Here is a 20398-nt window from a genome sequence, read left to right on the forward strand (position 1 = left end):
GTCGTTGGAGTTGAACATGGATTTCCATTATGTTGGGAGATCAAAACGTTTGGTTCCATCTCAGATAAAGCAAACTGAATCATATGTGTTTGCACAATAAAAGCCTGTAAATTAAACATTGTGCTCCAGCCTCCTTTTTTTCTTTAAACTCAGCATTTTTCTATATTTTCTCAGCAGCTTGAGGAAAACCTCTAAACAAGCGATTTCTCACGCGGCGAACCAATCAGGCGTCTAATGAAATGATGATGTGAACGGATGAGATCTTGAGAGACTTGATCTACTTCTGATCGACGCTCGCATCCGTCCAAGATCTGCCCCCGGGGCTCTGAAATATGGTAATGAAATTATGTAATCATGTTGTGCTTAACAGAGCAAATATCCAACGGCCTCGGAGCGACGCTTCCACTAAGCCACTTGTACACACAGAACAACCTCCTGTAATTAGATTCACTGTAAACATGATTACCTAAGCAGGCCAACCTACGACGACACCATGGGGTCGGACGTGATGGAGGAAAATCTGTAGGTCTGTCTGAGATGTGGTAAAACTATCCAGAAAGAAAAAGAGACACTAAAAAGAGACTGAAAAGGACAAGAAAAAATGACACAACAAAACAAGAAAAAGAGACAGAAAATTACCAAAAATGTGACAAAAAACAAAAAAGAGATTAAAAATGACCAAAAAAATTGACAAAAAACAACAAAAATTGAAAATTACAAAAAATGAGACAAAAACAAGAAAAATAGATTGAAAATGACAAAAAAAACTAGACAAAAAAAACAACAGAGAGTGAAAATTACAAAAATTAGGCACAAAACAACAAAAAGATTGAAACTGACTCAAAAGAAGACTCTCCTTCAGTAGCCATCTAATATCACTGTTTCTGTTTGCTGAATCAGCAGACATCCACACCTCCAGTTCTTCCGTCTTTGTCCAAACACTCGATCCCCTCCTCTCATAATTCACGTATTGGTTTCATGCAGATTAATAACCAAGCCGGGACTTGTTCTGAAGAAGAACCGGAGCAACAGAAGACTGAGTTTCTGCCAAGCTCATCCACAGCAGCCAACCATAAGGACGGCCGCTTGGCGTCGACCGCCGGGCCGACCTCGTGCCAAGATATTTGATCCGCCCAATATTGTGCCATTGTGTGCAGATCTGCTGCACTTATGCAAAACATGTTCATAAAAACCCCAAGCTGCAGGGATTAAACGTCCACATGCACAGATGCACCAGGTCGACTAGGAAGGTTATCGCACCGGGAGATGGAAGCTACACGTCCTTATCTGGTTCCTACAGCCGGGCAGAAACATCCATAAGCCCACAAATCTTGTTGACTGCAGTTGTGTCGTAAAGGAGGACTTACAAGACAAAGTCTGATCACTCCGACCGACTCAAGCTGCAGCAGAATTACATCAAGAAGGAGGTTCATCTAAAACTGGAAACTCTCCTAATTAGTCCCATAAAGGTCCAGTCAAACGTCACATCAACACTGAAAGATATGGAAAAATTCAGATTTTACAGGCCAAAAATCATAACGTTCTGTCATGTACACTGCCGTTCAAAAGTTTGGGGTCATTTAAATGAATGATAAATCCAGTGTAGACACTGTTAAGGTGTTAAATGACTATTCTAGCTGATTTTTAATGGAATATCTCCATAGGGGTACAGAGGAACATTTCCATCAACCATCACTCCTGTGTTCTAATGCTACATTGTGTTAGCTAATGGTGTTGAAAGGCTCATTGATGATTAGAAAACCCTTGTGCAGTTATGTTAGCACATGGATAAAAGTGAATAAAAGTCTGGGTGACCCCAAACTTCTGAACAGAAGTGTATCTTACACATAAGAAAGAAAAGATTTAATGCTAATTCTCAGAATTTTGAATTTCAAATTAAAAGATGTTAAGCCAACAAGCTATATTAATTTCAGCAAATTAACTTTTACTCTACAATTACAGATATTTTCTAAACGACCTAAAACTGCCCGGGAATGTTAAGGAAGAGGAACAGACTTAACTTTTCTTCACCTTAAATTCGGGACTTTGCATTTTCAGCTCAATTGAAGTAAGTTACCTCAAACTGAATTCGGCTTTTAATTAACTGATGCAGAAATCTGAGTTTAAATTAATATTAATGTTGAGTTGATACAACCACCAACATTTTGTTAAAAATGATTTCAAGAGATTTTATTAACATAATTATGACTACAAGTTGTTAAGCAGACAAACATTATTTAAAAATTAAGTTGCTTCAACTAAATTTTCTTCACTAGTTTGTGGGTTTTTCATTGTTGTTCATGTAAGTTTTAAGAAATTAATGAATTCAACAACAATTAACTTAAAAACAGTCTGAAATAATGGAACTGATGATATTAATGATATTTAAAACTGAAAAACAAAAAAATAGTTTAAATTACCAACAATACGAAGCTGACTCAGTCAACTATCAATAATTACGTTTTTTTTAAAAAGTGTTTTAAAGGATTTTATGTATTATTTATTTAATTAACTTAATTACAAGCACAAGTTGTTAAGTGGACAAACACTGTTAAAATGAAGTTGCTCCAATAGATATTAGGCAGTTTGTGGCTGTTTGAGTGTTTTGGTTCATGTAGGAAGTTTTAAGAAGCGGATGCTTTTAAGAACAAAACCACTTTTTAAACAAAAGTCTGAATGCATTTGTGCATTTCAACACGTGGTATTTACATCTTAAGAACAAAAACATTGAATTTAAGTTACATAAAATATCTACTTGATGCAATTACCAACATTATTTTGTCGATCCAACTCATCAAAAATAGTGTTTGCAGCTTGAAACGTTTTCCCTAATTAGGAGACTGGATTGTTATTTTACAATAATTAGAATAATTTGTTTCTCACTCCAAAGAATAATCAAATAGTTGAATCTTTTTGATTTACGATTGTTGAAGAAATTGTGTTCAACCAACAATTAAAAACATTTTAATTACAACTTACTTTATTAATTGATATGTCTTTTAAATAACTATTTTTAATCTGATTACTCATAAAAATGAAGTTGTTCCAATTAGTATTTCCACAAATTAAAAACGATTTTTTTTAGGTGTCATGTGCTTAATCGCAATAAAATATAAAAAGAAATCTATAAGTTGGAAAATGAAAGCATTAAGTTGCTCAAGTGTTATTTAGTTTTGATTCAACTAACAGGAATTTGAGTTTAAATTCCACTAAGTTGATGCAAGTATCAGTATTTACTTTATTTAAGTTATTGTAAAGGATTGTTAAGTGCTACTTACTCAATTAACTTAATTACAGGCACAAATTTTGAAAAATAAAGTTGCTCAAACTAGATTTTTTCCAGCAGTTCATGTCTTTTTGCATGTTTTTGTTCATGTAGGAAGTTTCAAGAAATTAATGAATTCAAGAACAAAATTGGCAGCAAGTCACTTAAAAAACAAACAAAACTGTGATTATTTGAACACGATATTTAAATCTTGAAAACAAAATGTTTGAGTTAAAAATGTGCACAATATTAAGATGATTCCAGAGTTACTGTGTCAGCACAGCCGACCAAAATGTTTGGAACTTTAAAAGTTTGTCTAAATGAGGAGATAAAAAACTTTTATTAGGACTCAACTTTTATTTTTTTTTAAAAATGAGAGTTTGCAAATCTTTTGATTTAGGATTGCTAATGAAATTATGTTTAACCAACAAACTACAGTGGAAAAAAGTATTTCACTATTTTTCAGTTCATCATAAACAGTTTTTATTTTAGAAAAAGGCAAATATCAAGAAAATATTTTTATTTCTGGCTGATTTAAATGCCATAAAAAATATACTTTTACTTTCAAACATTACAAAAGACATTAATATTAGCAAAAACAGAGATTTTTATTTGAATTTAATATACAGGATTTTTGTCATTTTTTACTGTTTAAATTGAAAATAAGTTTTTTTCTGTAATTTGCAGAGAATGCCTTTAAAATAATTATGTTGTTCCCTAAAAACGGTAAAAAAATAAAATAAAAAACATTGTAAACGAACAAATTACAATTTGTTTAGTTCTGATGTAAATGTTATTTAGATTTTTTGATCTGTTTTCACCTTTTTAATTGAAAAAAGAACTCTTTTCTGTAATTTTACTGTTTGTAAATGAGCAAACAAAGCTGTGAAAGGTAACGGCAAATTGTGTGAAAACTGGAAAAACTGGTCAAAAATAATGGTAGATATCTCTAAAATAATAATTTTGACAGCTTTAAATACTATAAAAGTAGAAAAAATTGTATAAATTGTCATTCAGAAGTTTAAAAAAGTTCACTATTGTTCAATCTTTAATATACATTTTTTTCCTCAAATAATAGCAAATATGTGTAAAAACAATGATTTTTCTGGCTGATTTAAATTTTAGATTACTATTTGTAAAAATACTGATTCTTGATGTAAATGCTATTTACAGTTTCAGCCTGTTTGTCACAGTTCAAAGTGAAAAGAATTTTTGCAACAAAACTACAACAAAACAATAAAAGCACAAAAAATATGCAAAAAATACACTAAAAAATGTAATAAATAAATGTAAATTAATAATTACAAAACTGAAAATCTGGCAGTAATGGTGCAAAATAATAAAAATAATAAAAATAGTGGAAACTGTAAAATCCAGTCAAAGATAATGATGCATATCTGTAAAATATTGATTTTTTTTTTACTGAATATAAATCCTATTAAAAAAATTAAAAATGGTGTCATTTATGGTCAGAACTTTCAAAAAAGTTTTCACCATTTTTCAGTCCTTCATATATAGTTTTTAAAAATACATATGTATAAAACAGAGATATTACTAGTCGAGTTTTACAAAGTGTTTGTAAATTGTGTGTCTTTTTGTGCAGTTATGACGGCTCAACAACAATCCCCTCCCATTCCCCACATTAGCAGCGCTGCTATCATTTCCAGTCTGTTTGTGACGACATTCCTCATCAATCCAGGTAGCTCAGGTCACACACACACACACACACACACACACACACACACACACACACACACACACACACACACACACACACACACACACACACACACACACACACAACTGCGTTCGTAAATGTGTGTCTCGGCCAAACCATAAGAGAATCCATGCAACCAGCAGATCTTTTACATTCATCAGCAGCTACATTGTCCTCCATCTATCAGCTGGTTTCACCTCCAAACATCTCCCACAGTGTGATGATGTCCATGCATGTGATGAGAAACACAGAAAGTGTTCGTATGGATGAAACATGGAGGATTAGAAAGTGACTTTAGTTATGTTTTTTTTTTTAAATTATTTAACCCTTAGATGCTCCGGTGGGTCAAAAATGAGCTGGTTTAGTCCTTTTCTAGCAATATCTTTGTTCCATTTTCCAGCTGTTCCTAAAAAAAAAATGCTTCTGATGTTATTCCATTTACAATATTTATATTTTTAGGTTACCTTTACACTTTTAAAGAAATCACTGGTAATACCAAAACAAGAGGTGATGCAAACTTGGAGGAAATTAGTGGAAAATGTCAACAAAATGGACGTGGATGTTCTTGTACTGTGCTGTTCTCTCTGTGCAAAATTCTTCATTTTTTAATAATAAAAATGTTCAAAATCTGTTACAAAGTGAAAAATAAACAGATTTCAAACATGAAATCATTCTTGTGTGTCAATAGATGATTATCCTTCACAAAAATGTCATAAAAACACATCGATTCTCTTCTTTTTTGACCCCCTTATGGAGGAGTGCAGGGTTCAATCACTGGAGCATCTGAGGGTTCATCATATCATCAGTTTCACAGACTTTTCATTGACCCTTAAACGCATCTGAGGAACTCCGGACCAGAACTGCTGACCGCCTTGTCATGCGTTTCCACTGCCTGAGCAATATATCATGAAATATTAAATTGTGGTGGAGTACTGACTCAGGAGCAGCTTTTCTTACATAATCAGCTGTCTGGGAGCTGAGGTGTCACCGACCACCTGCCTCATGTGCTGCTATGCTAAAAAAACAAAAAAACAAAAACAAAAAAAAAAAACCCACAAAAACAACTCTGACTTCCTGCAGGATTCTCACGTTTTTTCGGCTGATGTAACTGGAGTCTACGGGAGCCACTCACTCTACTTTTGCTGGGTGAAAATTGACGTCACGCTGCATGACGTCACGCCAGGCACGTTGTGAAACTACAAGGATCGGACCCGGCAGCCTCTCACCTGCTGTTTACCTGCCGGCCGAGCGGCACGTGCGTGTGAGCGTGTACGGAGTGAGCCTCGAACGGCTCCGTGCACGAGCGCCCATGACGTGCAGCGGCTCTCGGTCGGTCGGCCGGTCGCAGCTCCTTACCTGTAAATGCCCCTGGTACATATTGAGACTCCCGCAGACTCTCCCGGTGGCGGATCTTCAGCTGCACTTCCTCCGCTCCGTCCTGCAGGTCCGGGCTCGGGGCTGGAGGAGGTGCGGGATCAGACGGAGGTTCTGGTTCCGGAGGTCCAGACAGAGGAGCTGTCCTCTCCTCAGGTGCTGAAGCGCGCACTTTCTTCTCATCCAGGATGCGCGCGGTAGGAGCGCACTTTTCTGCTTTTGTTTTTTGTTTTTATTTTTTATCTTTTTGTAGTTTATGGTGTCACCTCGCAGCTTCCTCCCTGGATTCTCGGTTGGAGGAGCAAACAGAAGCTCTGGATCAGCTGTTCATCCTGAGCCTCCAGCTCCGCTCCTCTCTCCGCCGTGGCTCCGGTGTTCTGACGCTCCTCCGGTTCCTCTCCTCTTATAGAGCTCCTCTCCGGTCTGAGCAGCCCTCTGGTGCCTCCTCCGGAGCTGACGTCTCCACCAGGAGGCTCAGCGGCGCGTTTCCTCTCCAACTCCACCAAAACACACAAACGAGCAGCTGATTTATCTCAAGCTTGTTTAAGGAGTAAAATGTATCGTTAAGTTTTTATACACAAATACACAAATATTTGGCTGCCAGACTAAAATATGCATTAACGTCATAAAATGTTGACACCCCTTCCGTGGAGTTAAACAATCAGAATAAATGCAGACAAAAAAGTTTTTATACACTTTAAATAAATAAAAAATAAAAAAAATCCTGGACTCAAAACCCTGTTTTTAATCATCAATAAAACACAGAAATTACTGCTTTGAACTTTAGGCGCACTCTCCTATAATTTTTTTTTTAAAATAAGTAAAATAGAATAAAATCCTTGTAAAAGGAAAAGGCTAAAAAAAAGGTGCAGAATAAAATAATAATAAATACATGCTGAAAAAAAACACTGCAATATTATAGCGCGGTGCAAAAATTGGTCAACAAATTAATGGCAATTTTTTGTAAAAAATTATGATTTTTATTATTATTTTAATGCTTTGAAAATAGATTTTTGGGGAATTTTATAGTCAAAACTTATTCTTGATTTTTTTTTACATTTTTGCAATTTTTTACATACTTAAAAAAATGTAAATAAAAAAAATCCCGCAAATAAAAATGATGAGCTTTTCAGTGTTCAATATACGTAAAAATAACTTAAATATGCATTCAAAAACAGTTTTTCACTGTTTTTGAAGTCATCAGTACAATGTTGATGACTTCACTGAGTCATCAAAACAATACAGAGATTACTGTTTTTAACTTTACAGTAGGAAGAGTGAAAAATAATGAAAATCATAAATAAATATATAAATTTAACAGTGGAATACTGTAATGTGTTGTAAAAACTGGTCAAAAATAATGGTTCAGTTTCGTTAAATAATGATTTTTTACTTTAAAAACATCTTTCTTTTGTAATTTTTGTCAAAATTTATTCTTGATTTATGTAAATTTTACGAAACGTAAAAAAAAGTTTTAAAAAAAGTTAAAAATGAAAAAAAATCCTGCAAATAAAAGTGATGCATTTTTCTTACGCACTCAAAAAACTGTTTTTAATGTAGAGACATGAATAAAATACAGAAATTACTGTTTTAACTTTAGACACACTCTCCCATAATTAAACAAAATATATTTTTAAAAATCATCTTTTATTGAGAAGGTCTGCACTGTATAAATAAATACAGAAAAAAATAAGCAAATAGAATATAGTTATAAAAAATGTTAGGAAAAGGTATAAAATCTGGCAGCAAAAGTGCAAAATAGTAAATTTATTTATTTATTTATTTTTACAAAACAGTGGAATATTGTAACGTGGTGTAAAAAATGGTTCATAAAATGTGGCAAATTTTTGTAAAATAAGGATTTTTGCTGGATTTCAATGCTATGAAAATAGCTTGTTTAAAAATGTATTTTTGTTTTTATGCAAGTTTTTATACACTTGAAAAAAAATCCTGCAAAAAAGTGGTCTGTGATTCATTTTAAATATGCACTCAAAAAATGCTTTTTAATGTCGTTCTATCATTAAAATACAGAAAATGTCCTGTAGTTTAGACAGAAGAGAAAAGAAAAAGTTTAGTCATCTGTTAATTAACAGAGTCTACACTGTAAATACAAATAAATAAACTACTAAATGTTGAGAAAAGGTGAAAAATAATGAGAAACAAATTAATAAACTAGTGGGACACTGTAATGTGATGTAAACACTGATTAAAAACACTTTGAAAATGGAGGAAAATCCTGCAAAAGAAAATGTGTTTTTCACTAAAAATATGCAAAAACAAAAATGTTTTGAATGTAGAGTCATCATTAAAATACAGAAATTACTGTTTTTAACTTTTGGCACAGTCTCCTGTAATTTAAAAACATGATTTAAGTTAATTTAAGTCTAAATCAAGAAAGTCTGCACTGTAAAAATGAATACATAATTAAGTAAATAAATATAATAAAAACCATGTTAGAAAAGGTGGACAGTCTGACAGCAAGGGTTTAAAATAATAGAAATAATAAATACATTTTTAAAAATTAGAAAACAGTGAACTATTGTAATGTGGTGTAAAAACTGGTCAAAAATAATGGCAGAGTTTTTGAAAAGGAAAGATTTTCACTTGATTTAAGAGCTATGAAGGATAGCTTTAAATTTATTTTTTATGTAAGTTTATTACACTTTTAAAACAGTGAATCCTGTACAAAGTTTGTTTATTGTCAAATGCACAGTAAAGAAACATTTTCCCTCTTCTATGAAATATGACTAGAAAATGTGAAAATATGCAATCAAAAGACGTTTTAATTTCATCAATAAAAAAATGAAATACAGAAAATGTTCTATTAGTTTGCACTGTAAAAATAAATTAAAAAGTAAATAAATAAATGTAAATAAATTAAAAATAAAATGCACTAAAATGCAATAAAATTTAAAAAATATAAATGACAAACTATTTTTTGTCCTTCTTATATGTATTTTTTTTCTTTTAAGTAACTGCAAATATCTATAAAACGATGATGTTTTGGCCTAATTTAAATACTGTAAAACATTGCAAAAGAGCAAACTGTTTTCTTCTGTAATTTTAGAAGATATTACCTGAAATTTATCAAAATAAAGCAATGAAAAAACATCTGCCAAATAATGGTAAATTGCTGAAAGTGTTTATCTTTAACAAAATGCTGAGAATCTGTAAAAATGTTTATTTTCTTTACAGTCTTTTATATAAATATCATGTACACAGAACAGTTTGCCAAATATCTGTAGATTTATTATTGTTTTTGTTCCGTGTAAATGATCCTCCACATGATCCTGGTTCTCTCTTGATTATAATTATGCAGCACACGGTAGAATTTCCTAATTAATGAAGAAAAGAACACACACATGTGATGTCGGCAATACTGTGGTATCTGCACGAGGCCAACAAATTAGCTGTTGTTCCCGGTCGTCTAATTAGCGGAAGAAACAATCACATAAGAAAAAACTGTACGTGGGAGAGCAGGAACACAGAAAACACTGTGTTTATATGGAATATTTACTGTTTTAGTCCAATTATTATGTATTTTCTGCTCCCCTGACTGAGGAAAACTCAACCTACATGCAAAATTTAAATGTTTTCCATAATATCAGATACAAAGGGAATCTGCAATGTTGATACTAACAGACATAAAAGAGCACATTGATGTCCACCATGGGATAATATAGATTATATAAACCTGCAGCTGTGTTAGAAACAACCTTAGAGGTGGATTCTTGTATATTCTTTCACATAATATGTCACCATATGGTTCCTTCACTTTGCACATGCTCAGTAGATGCAGTGCATCAATAGCAGGAGGCTAATAAAGCCTTTAGGGAGGAAAAATACCTGCTAATGAGTTTGAATCAATCTTTACTGTAGAACAAGAAGATATCCTAGCTTTATTTTTCTGTGGCATTGCATGAAATTCCACAATTATGCTGAAAATCGTTCTTTTTCCAGAGAACGTTCAATATGCATCCTGGTATGTCTGGAACATGAAAAACTATGATCATTCAGCCAAGACCTAATGTAAGGGGAGCTGATCCACGGCCAAACTAAAGTCTCTCAGTGTTCCTGTAATAGAACCTTAAGGTTGTCACCAAACTGTTCAAGAGAAAGCATCTTCCGCTTTGGTCCACTAATAGACGAACAACAACCACCAAAAGACACAAAATAACCACAAAAAGACATAAAACAACCACGAACAGACTCCAAACAATAAATAAAAAGACACAAAACAATGACTAATAGACACAAAACAACAACTAATGGACACAAAATAGCCACAATAAGATAAAAAACAATGACTAAGACACACAATATAACTACAAAAAGACACGAAACAACCACTAATAGACGCAAAACAACCACAAAAAGACACAAAACAACCACGAACGGACTCAAAACAACCACAAAAAGACACAAAACAATGACTAATAGACACAAAACAACAACTAATGGACACAAAATAGCCACAATAAGATAAAAAACAATGACTAAGACACATAATATAACTACAAAAAGACACGAAACAACCACTAATAGATGCAAAACAACCACAAAAAGACACAAAACAATGACTAATAAACACACAATAACCACAGAAAGACAAAAAACAACAACTAAGAGAAACAAAACAACCACAAAAGGAGACAAAACAATCACTAATAGATGCAAAACAACCACAAAGAGACACAAAACAACCACTGAAAGACACAAAACCGCCACAAAAAGATACAAAACAACCACAAAGAGACACAAAGCAACCACTGAAAGACACAAAACCGCCACAAAAAGATACAAAACAACCACAAAGAGACACAAAACAACCACTGAAAGACACAAAACCGCCACAAAAAGATACAAAACAACCACAAAGAGACACAAAACAACCACTGAAAGACACAAAACCGCCACAAAAAGATACAAAACAACCACAAAGAGACACAAAGCAACCACAAAAAGACGTGTCTGGAACACAAACGGATATGCTCATTCAGCAAAGACCTAGTGTAAGGGGACCAACAGATGTTAGAAAACTTTTTATTTCATAAACTGCACCGAATTTTATACGACTAAAATATTGTAAAACCTCAGTTATGTTAACAGCACATTTAAAAACAGAAACTCCAGAAACTCTTCCAACTATTTATGACAAAAAAATTCTGTTTCGGTGTTTGGATGTTTTTTTTCTATGCAGAATATATACAGTCACGGGTCAAATGAAAATGTCAGCAGCAGCAAACTGATGCTTGAATAAAGTTCTGGAACTTATTTCATTAATGCGTCCATCTTGACATTTGCATTTTCTTCCTTGCAGTTAAACACTGGAATAAAAGACAAAACAGCCACAAGAACACTCAGTGCAAAATGTTAACTGGATAAAATAACAGAAGTTGGTCAGAAAGTGCATCTTTTCTCTGCTTTCTGTGCAGGAAAAATGGTTTTGGAAGCCAGAAAGGTGGAGTAATTTAATCTCCTGTGTGTCCAGCAGGATGACAGGCAATAAAGGGACAGAAGTGGTGATTTCAGGAGAGTTTAGGGGGTTAAACTTGTGATTTTAACACTTACTGTGCTGAAATCATGGTTGAGATGCACAGAGGAGACATGTGGAGGATGAGCATTTAGGTGACTAAATAAAAAAGTGCTGGAAAACAGGAAGTTGTTCCAAAACAAACAGCAAAGAGGAAAAGAAAATAGCAAAAGAAAACAAAACTTAGAAGAAAACTTTGTCAAACTGCATCCAAAACAAACCATTTCCTGTCCCAGCACACTCATATATATATTTACAGTTTAAACTGGCCAATCAGGACATATCAATTATCCAATCATATCTGAGATCCCGCCTACTAAGTGAACCAATAAAAGAGCAGCTCTGGAGGTCGTTTCCTCTTTAACCTCCAGGACAAAATGGATGCTGCAAGGAAGAAACTCAGGACAGGTTTTTTATTTTTAAACAAGCTGCAGCTTACATCAGACAAATAATCAACTGTAAGTTCAGTTTTGTCTGCAGCCACTGGAATAAATGAGGAGAAAAATAAAAAGGTGAGCGCTTTATGTCCACCTGTCTTTAATTTCCTCATTTACTGCATGTTTTTATTGTTAGCATTTGACATTTTATGGTGCATTTCTTCAGTTTAGTGCATTTTTACTTGTGGTATATTTTACAGTTATAAAAGAAAATGTAATAATAAAGATACAAAATTCACATTATATTTTATATATCAGCAAGAGAATTTCTGTTGTAATATGTGCTGGAGTATGAAATTTGTGCTTTCCAACAGTCCTATTTTAACTCTTTTTTTTTTCAGTCTGTCACTTCTGCAGGTGTTATGGCCCTCACTGCTTCTTGTTTTCCCATTTATTTTACCACACGGATGGATGGATGGATGGATGGATGCTTTATTAATCCAGAGGGAAACTCAAGGTCACTATCATCACATTTCATTTCTTGTTTCTGAATTTCTTGTTTGTCTTTTTAGTTTTTTTCTACTATGCTTTGCACGTTTGCACTGGGTTCTGAGGAAAACAACATTTAAATCCAGTCTATGTCCAGTATGAATGGCAGGACTGACAATAAAGTTGACTTTGATTTGTGACTTCATGCTTCTCTCTGTCTACCCTCCTACCTGATTGGACTGCTGCCTAGTTCCCTCCACCAATCAGCAATCACCACACCTGGAGTTTAAATCTGCGACCAAAGTGAGAGTCAAGGACGCTGTGATTTAAGGTTAGTAGCCCATCTTAATGTGTCTCGTTGTCTTTCATGTGAATATGTAGCTAATGCTAACAGCAGCTGCTCGTTGTCTTCTGTGGTTCCTCATAGCTCTAAGCTAATGTGTTCTGATGCCTCATTTCCTCAGCTTGTTCTTTGCATTTTGCTCAAACTTTTAAATTCATTTTGTTAGCCACATTAAAAGCAGAGGTGTTGCTCCCTTCACTTTATGTTTGACCGAAGAGTTTGGTAGTTTAGTTTAACAGTAGAGATGAACAGATTATCTGACTGGCAGATTATTGTGGCTGATATTTGGCATTTTTGTCATCTGTATTTTATTGACCTCTGGACCTTCTATGACTCTCGAGTTTTTCAGTTAGCAAAATTTATGTCTAAAGTCATTTTTTTTCTTACAAAAAAATGTCAGTTCATGCATCCTTTTAATTTATTTTTCATAATTTTCTTTGTTTGTTTAACAAAGGTGTTTTACATCATAGCCATTGATGTCTCCAGCAGAGTAAAATTAATTAGGTTCCCATCAAAAACAAACTGAAACTTGGTGTTATTTGACCAGATTATAACCTTATTCAGAAATTCCATTAACAGCTTCCAGGACTTCAACGTCCAGAGTTCAGTACCATATGCACAGTAAAGAAACATGCTTCCCCATACTATGAAATTTTTTCTTTGCTCGCCGCAACGAATGCGGAACAATATATATCTAAGTACAAAACAGATTAAAAAAAAAAAAGAAAATAGGAAAACATCCATCCATCCAGTATCTATACACTATAATACACAATAAATAATGGCAATGAGCTGTAAAAATAGGAAAATATATAATAAATTGATTAATTAATTAATTAACTGAATAAAAATTAAATAAATAAAACATTAAATTAAATTGAATAGCATAAATTAAACAAATTGTACAAAAAATAAATAAGTAAATAGATAGATAAATAAATACAAAATAAATAGATAAATAAAATAGAAAATTAATATTAAAATTTATGAATTAATTAATTACAATAAATTAAATAAACAAAATTAAATATTATAAATTTTAAAAATTGAATAAATAAATCAGATAAATTAAATAAATTAAATCAGTAAAGGCAAAGAACTGTACTGAATAAGAAGTAGTGCAGCTACTGTATGCTGCAGCTACATGAGCAAAACACTCAATATGGTCTTTGAGTGTTGTATTAATTTAAAAAAAAACTGAAACAATAAAGAATCTCTTTCAACCAGCTTTTATGTGACGGAGGACAAGTTGTTTCCACTTGAAGAGAATTAAATGTTTCACCAAGAGTAGTGCAGCTTTAGACCTCGGTGGGTAAAAAACTCTTTTGCATGAGTTCCCAGGCTGTCATTGTAATGATTTGCATCTTTTCCTCCATAGAAAGCAGCAGAGCTCGTCCTGTTCAGCAGCTCAGTAGTCCTCCAGATCTGCTGTGTTTTGATTTTCTTCAAGCCTCAGATGAAAACAAATCCAACCTCCAGGTCAGAAATCCTCCTGATTACCTGCTGCAGGTTTCTGTGTTTCATCCAGCAGCAGGATATTCTAATTCCTCCATCGTCTCCACCGAGTGTTTTATCAATGATAATGATCACACATTCATGCTCGGCCTCTGGGTCTATTTTTAGATCGTCCGACAGTTTTTTCTTGTAAACTCCCTCGTCCATCGATCTCCTGGTGTTGACAGACACACGGAGGACATAATTAATGTTAAGATGAGGGGAATTACTCGTCCACACCAGGAGCCAGCCGGCCGCTGCTCCCTGACAGACAAATGATTTCAGTCAAATTGAAAATGTTTTATCTGTTACGGAAACGTAGCGGCTGAAAGAGAGGAGCTGAGCTCTCATGAATACTGAGCAGGAAACTGTGGAAGCAAAAAAAAAGGAGAAAAAAATCTAAAATTGGCATCAAAGGTCATAAGTTGCATGTTTTTCTGTGACATGGGAATAATAGTTTTTAAAAACAGCTTAAAATTCTTTACTAAGAAAGAAAAGTAGAGATCTAAAGGTGTGTTTAGCTCAGTGGTGGGAAAAGTTGAGCTGAAATTAATCTGTCTTTATGTTCCTTTAAGTCTTGAAATCTGATGCAAACATTTGGAGTTCATGCAAATAAATTCTGTCAGTGTGATGTAGAGAAGAAATTATGTATTTAGTGCATGAGGAATGGAGCAACTCCTCAAAAAAAAAAACAACAGCAATTAAATCAATGATCCTCTGAGGTTAAAGTTTACTGAACTTGGTGACTCTCCTGACATTCCCTGAACTCTCACTTTGAGGTTAAATTTTCTGTTTTCAGTCTATAAATTGTCTTAAACTCTTTGACAAACTGACATTCATGTTTCCTTCAGGATGAACCGTAACCACTTTGTTGTCCCTAACTTTAATATTGGGCCATCATGAGGATGTTTTTTTTTTTTTTTTGTAAAATATGGAGAGAACAATTAAACATTTTGTCATTACTGTGTCCTAATGATTCTAGTGATCCTCTGATGTTTTCTCTAGCATCAGGTCGAGGTATCTTTGGAGTATCTCTACGTATGTACAGACTTACATGTTCACCAAAGCATGAATCTGAATGACTTCGGTGATCCCCTGACTTTAAACACCATCTGTTAAGAAATTTCAAATGTCCATAATTTGGTCAGATACCTGCAGAACTAAAGACGTCTCATGAGCTTCAGCAGGCCTAAATAAATGGCATGCTAATGTGCTAATAAATCAATATGAAGAACACAGTAAACATTGTAGAAGTTAGGTGTACTCAGAAACAAGCATCATGGCTGAAAGTTGGAGTTTTTAGTATGATGAAGGTGTTTCTATTTTTAAGCAGCTAGATTGCCATGGTAACTGATGCTGTGGAGCTTGACCTCCATGGTAACTGATGCTGTGGAGCTTGACCTCCATGGTAACTGATGCTGTGGAGCTTGACCTCCATGGTAACTGATGCTGCACAGCTAGATTGCCATGGTAACTTGATCACATCTGGAAATGAAGAGTTAGTTGCAAAAAACAGATAACTCCATTTTGATAAATTTTCAGAAAACTTTTTTTTTATTGTTTACTTGAGATAATCTCAATCAAACTGAAGTTGAGTGGATTTGACTCGGTAGAAAAATACATGACAAAACAGAGAAAAATAAATTGCCAGTGTTATTATTATTATCTCAAGTAAACAATAAAAAATGAGTTTTCTGAAAACGGAGTTACCTGTTTTTGCAAATGAACTCTTCAAATACAAATCAGTGCAGCAGCATTTCAGGACACTGAGTTCTAAATTATGATAAATATAAGAATGTGTTGGAATGAGCTGATCTCTGACTTTACAGTTGAAGATGTATCATCTGAATTTCAGGAATAAATTGAAAACTGGGTGGTCAAGATGAGATCCATTTGCTGAGCCCATTATTAGCACGGCTGAATCAAATATTCACCTGACAAATGTGCAGATTAAAAATTAAACCCTCCATTTTCCCCTCATGTATCTTGAATCAGCCGACGTCACAGCTGAACATCTGGACAGAGCTCAGGAGGAGCCGAGGGGGTTTTTATTTAACCGTTGGTAGCTTCTCCATCCACATCATTAAACAACATGTCGGCTTCAATCCACATCGCTCCGCTCGGCCTACAACTGTCATTTCTCCACAAGTGGTTTCCAGACAGCCGGTAGTTAGGAAGCAGCGGGTCACAGATTGTGTCAGTCGACCCAATTCTGCACCTCCATCCACCGTCAAACACAAATTGCAGGCTTCTGTCCTCGGCTATTTGTCAGTCCGACTGTGGTGTGTTTGTGGAGCGAGGCGACGGCGGCGTCACGCTTTGTTTGCTGGAGGGAGTCAGTCGGTGTCACGCTGCAATCTCAAAGTGGCCCATTTAGAGCAGATGAGACAAAGAACGTGGAGTTACAGTTGTTGTCGTATTTAGGGGAAGAATCCGTCTTTCTGCTTCAATGGATGGTTGAAGACTCTGAAATGAAACGTCTTTCACGTCCTTAACCTCACGTGTTTTTATTTGCTTTCTTGTCTGTGTAGATTCTTCAGTCATCAAGGTCATTGTAATCATAGGAGCTTCAGCAGAAATCAACTGGATCAGGATCGAACAACGTGGGTTTTTAGGGCTGATTTGGATTATTGATGATCAAAAATGGGTGATAACTTACATTTGAAGTCGATTTCTGTTGACTGTAATGTTTTAAACAGCATTTTATAGCAGAAAACCTGCCATTCCTAACTAGACTTCTTCATTAATAAGGGTGACTGTACCTGAATATGTAAAATAGAGATTGGAGTGATTAAATCATCTCCTCTGCTTGTGTGGATCCACTGAGATTGATCAGTTTGTCTCCTGATGTTCTTTGTTTTCTTCATATTTCACTGTTTTATCATTGTTATTGTCCACTAAGGTCCAGTTCTTAAAGCTTTATTAGTTATTGTTTTCCAGACTGTTTCTTTTAACTTAGCTGCCAGCTGCTAGCTATTAGCTGTTAGCGTAGCCTTAGCCACTGTGAGAGAAGCTAACTTCCTGGAAGTCTCTTGTAGGTTCTTGAAGAAATCAACTGGATTGGGCCAGAATGATATGGGTTTCAGGGCTGAAACAGATTACTGATGATCAAAAAAAGCCAATAACCGATGTTTGAAGCGAATATACTGTATATTAAACCTAAGCAGCAGCAGAGAACCTTTCATTCGTTCCTCATTACTCTGCTTCATAGACTATATATAAATGGACGTAGCACTCGTGACGTCAACCATTCGTTTCTGCACTGACAAAATGATACTCCCATCCACATCTGGAGGAGTTCCTTTCACCCAGAAAAAGGCTCTCATGAGTGGCTCGCCACTCAATGAGGGCTCTCTTTTCCTCGGTCATCCCTTTATTAAAATAGCGCATGTTACTTAAAATGCACAGCATTCACCAGTATAACAAGTAGAAGACATGCACGATCGAGACAAAACAATGGTCAATAGTACACTTTCAGCTCTCATTTTAAACATTAAAGTGAAGTTAAACAGTTTTTAATATGAATTTTGCCTCCCGCCAAGCAGATTTGCTCAGGCTTATTTCTCATATTTAACCACCGCAGACAAAGAGGAAGCCGCAGATAGCGGTCCCGTCTGCGGATCTCCGCAAACGTAGCAAATTTTCAAATAAGATTTGAAAAACTTGAAATACCGACCCCATATCAACATGTTAAACAACTATATTATTGCCTAAAAACTCTTCCGTTAAACAACGACGCTAATATTTCAAATTGTTGCTCACAGTTTTGCGATTTGTCGTTCGCCATTTCACCGTCCAGTTTGTTGCGAAATGCATTATGTGTTATTTTGCCGCCCCATAGTGTTAAATGATGGACATGATACAATCATAATGCAGAAAAAGCAAATATTAGTTGAGTTTTGTCAAATGTGATGTAAAGAATCTTAAACAATGAAACTGCGTGACATCATCTCTTTTTTTTTTTCCGGCAGCAAACCAACACCCGGAAACCACTTCCTCCTTCCTCCATCAGGTCACCTCAGGGAACATGTCATTTATTTATTTATTTATTTCATTCGGTGTCGCTGCCACACGAACTTCTAATCTGCTGTTTGGAGGACGAGTCATTAGCAGCGAGCCATGGAGCTGCAGAGGAGACGACAAAAAGCTAATAGAGCAAACAAACGATGTCAAATGATGTGGAGTGGCGGACGCCTCGTACCAGTTCACACTCCAACGAGCAGCGTCCCTCTGAGCTGGTTCTTAAGGAATCCATCAGCTTCCTGTTAAATGTGCCGAATAATAAAATCACTGTTATTACTGGTTATGTTAATAGACTGGTCACTGTTTACTGTAATGCCTGCTTACATGGAGGCACTCTGAGCCTCTCATGCATCAACATTACATTCAGGTCATAGAACTAATTATTATTGAAAAAAAACATGTATCCAGACTCTGAGAATCTTAAACAAGATAATGACTGTTTTTTTTTTTGGCTTTTGAAGGTTTTTTATGGATACGTCACTTTGGAAAAGTTAATGGAATTGTAGAAAATAATGTCTGAAAACAAGTAAGTTTAACTTTGCCTTTTATTGTGGGCAGTCTAAGGCACACCTGTGCACTAATCATGGTGTCTAATCAGCATCTGATATGGCACACCTGTGAGGTGGGATGGATTATCTCAGCAAAGGAGAAGTGCTCACTATCACAGATTTAGACAGATTTGTGAACAATATTTGAGAGAAATGGTGATATTGTGTTTGTGGAAAAAGTTTTAGATCTTTGAGTTCATCTCATAAAAAATGGGAGCAAAAACAAAAGTGGTGCGTTTATATTTTTGTTGAGTGTATTATGTACTATCCTCATAGCTTTTTAGGTACTATAGTTAGTTTAAAGTGTGAATGTGTTGTGATTCTGTGAGTCTGGCTGTATCTCTGAGCGCATTATGGGCTTCGACCCATTTCTGATGGGATTAGCTGGTAACTGTGGAGGTGAGTGGAACTGTAACTGTGAAATTTTTATTTCTAGATGCTAATGCTAACTGAGCTAATGCTAAGGCTGCATGTCTGTTTGAAGCCTCCACATGTGAGTGAATAAAGGTGCAACCCCAACAGTCCGGGGCGTTCTGAAGTGTTTGCAGAGGCATTGTGGACGCCTCCCAGCAGAGCTTACATGTGCCGTCCCGTCAGCTTCCCCCCGCCAGCTCTGCTTTCCTGCGAGCATCATCAGCGCCATAACGCTGACTAGATAATGCTCTGCGCTCGGCCTGCAGCCCTCTAACGTCGGGTTATCACGGCGTCTGAATCTTTAATGCCCAGATGACATGTCCACAAAGGCAGCAGCCTGTTTAAATATGTACCCTATCCAGTTGTTCTGCCGGCTTCATTACCGCCGTTATCCGTGCGGGATTCATAATTCATGTTTCTTAAATATTCCCTCAGATGAGCAGGAGGCAGAAATCCCATTCGTCAGCCGAAGCGCTCCGGATTAACCAAATATTCATGCAAAGAAGTATTTATGTTTACCAGCAAACACGGGATTTTCTTCATGAACACAAAAGTAGATCAAGGGCCGCTTTGATATCGCTGCCCGTCGATTGTTTAGAATGCAAATATGGCCGCCTGCCTGTGCTGCGTTTAGTCGCGGCCGATGAAAGAGGAGCGTTGAGTGCCTTCAAACGGCGTTGACCCCTCGGTGGCTCCGCTTTTATCTGCACACTTTGCTGTTTGTGGCAAGGTCAATTACTGCAGCGCCGGAGATTATTTGTATTTTATTACGGGGGCTCTTTAGCTAATGCCAAAGGTGAACTCTACACAATCAGAGGAGC

General features: G+C 35.4%; 1 protein-coding gene across 3 annotated transcripts in view; it reads right to left on the reverse strand.

Annotated features, from left to right (window-relative positions):
• pex5la (peroxisomal biogenesis factor 5-like a) overlaps window positions 1-6789 on the reverse strand; it is a 185122-nt gene extending 178333 nt beyond the window's left edge. For 2 of the 3 annotated variants that reach the window (XM_051947475.1, XM_022198054.2), the window contains exon 1: window positions 6339-6789. In XM_051947475.1, the coding sequence (XP_051803435.1) occupies window positions 6339-6359 (21 nt within the window). In that variant the 5' untranslated portion in view covers window positions 6360-6789. The remainder of the gene's footprint in view (window positions 1-6338) is intronic. The other variant, XM_051947476.1, reaches the window with a different exon arrangement.
• Between the last annotated feature and the right edge of the window lie 13609 nt (window positions 6790-20398).

The sequence above is a fragment of the Acanthochromis polyacanthus genome, chromosome 4 (assembly GCF_021347895.1).
Source record: "Acanthochromis polyacanthus isolate Apoly-LR-REF ecotype Palm Island chromosome 4, KAUST_Apoly_ChrSc, whole genome shotgun sequence".
Taxonomy (NCBI): Eukaryota; Metazoa; Chordata; class Actinopteri; family Pomacentridae; genus Acanthochromis; species Acanthochromis polyacanthus.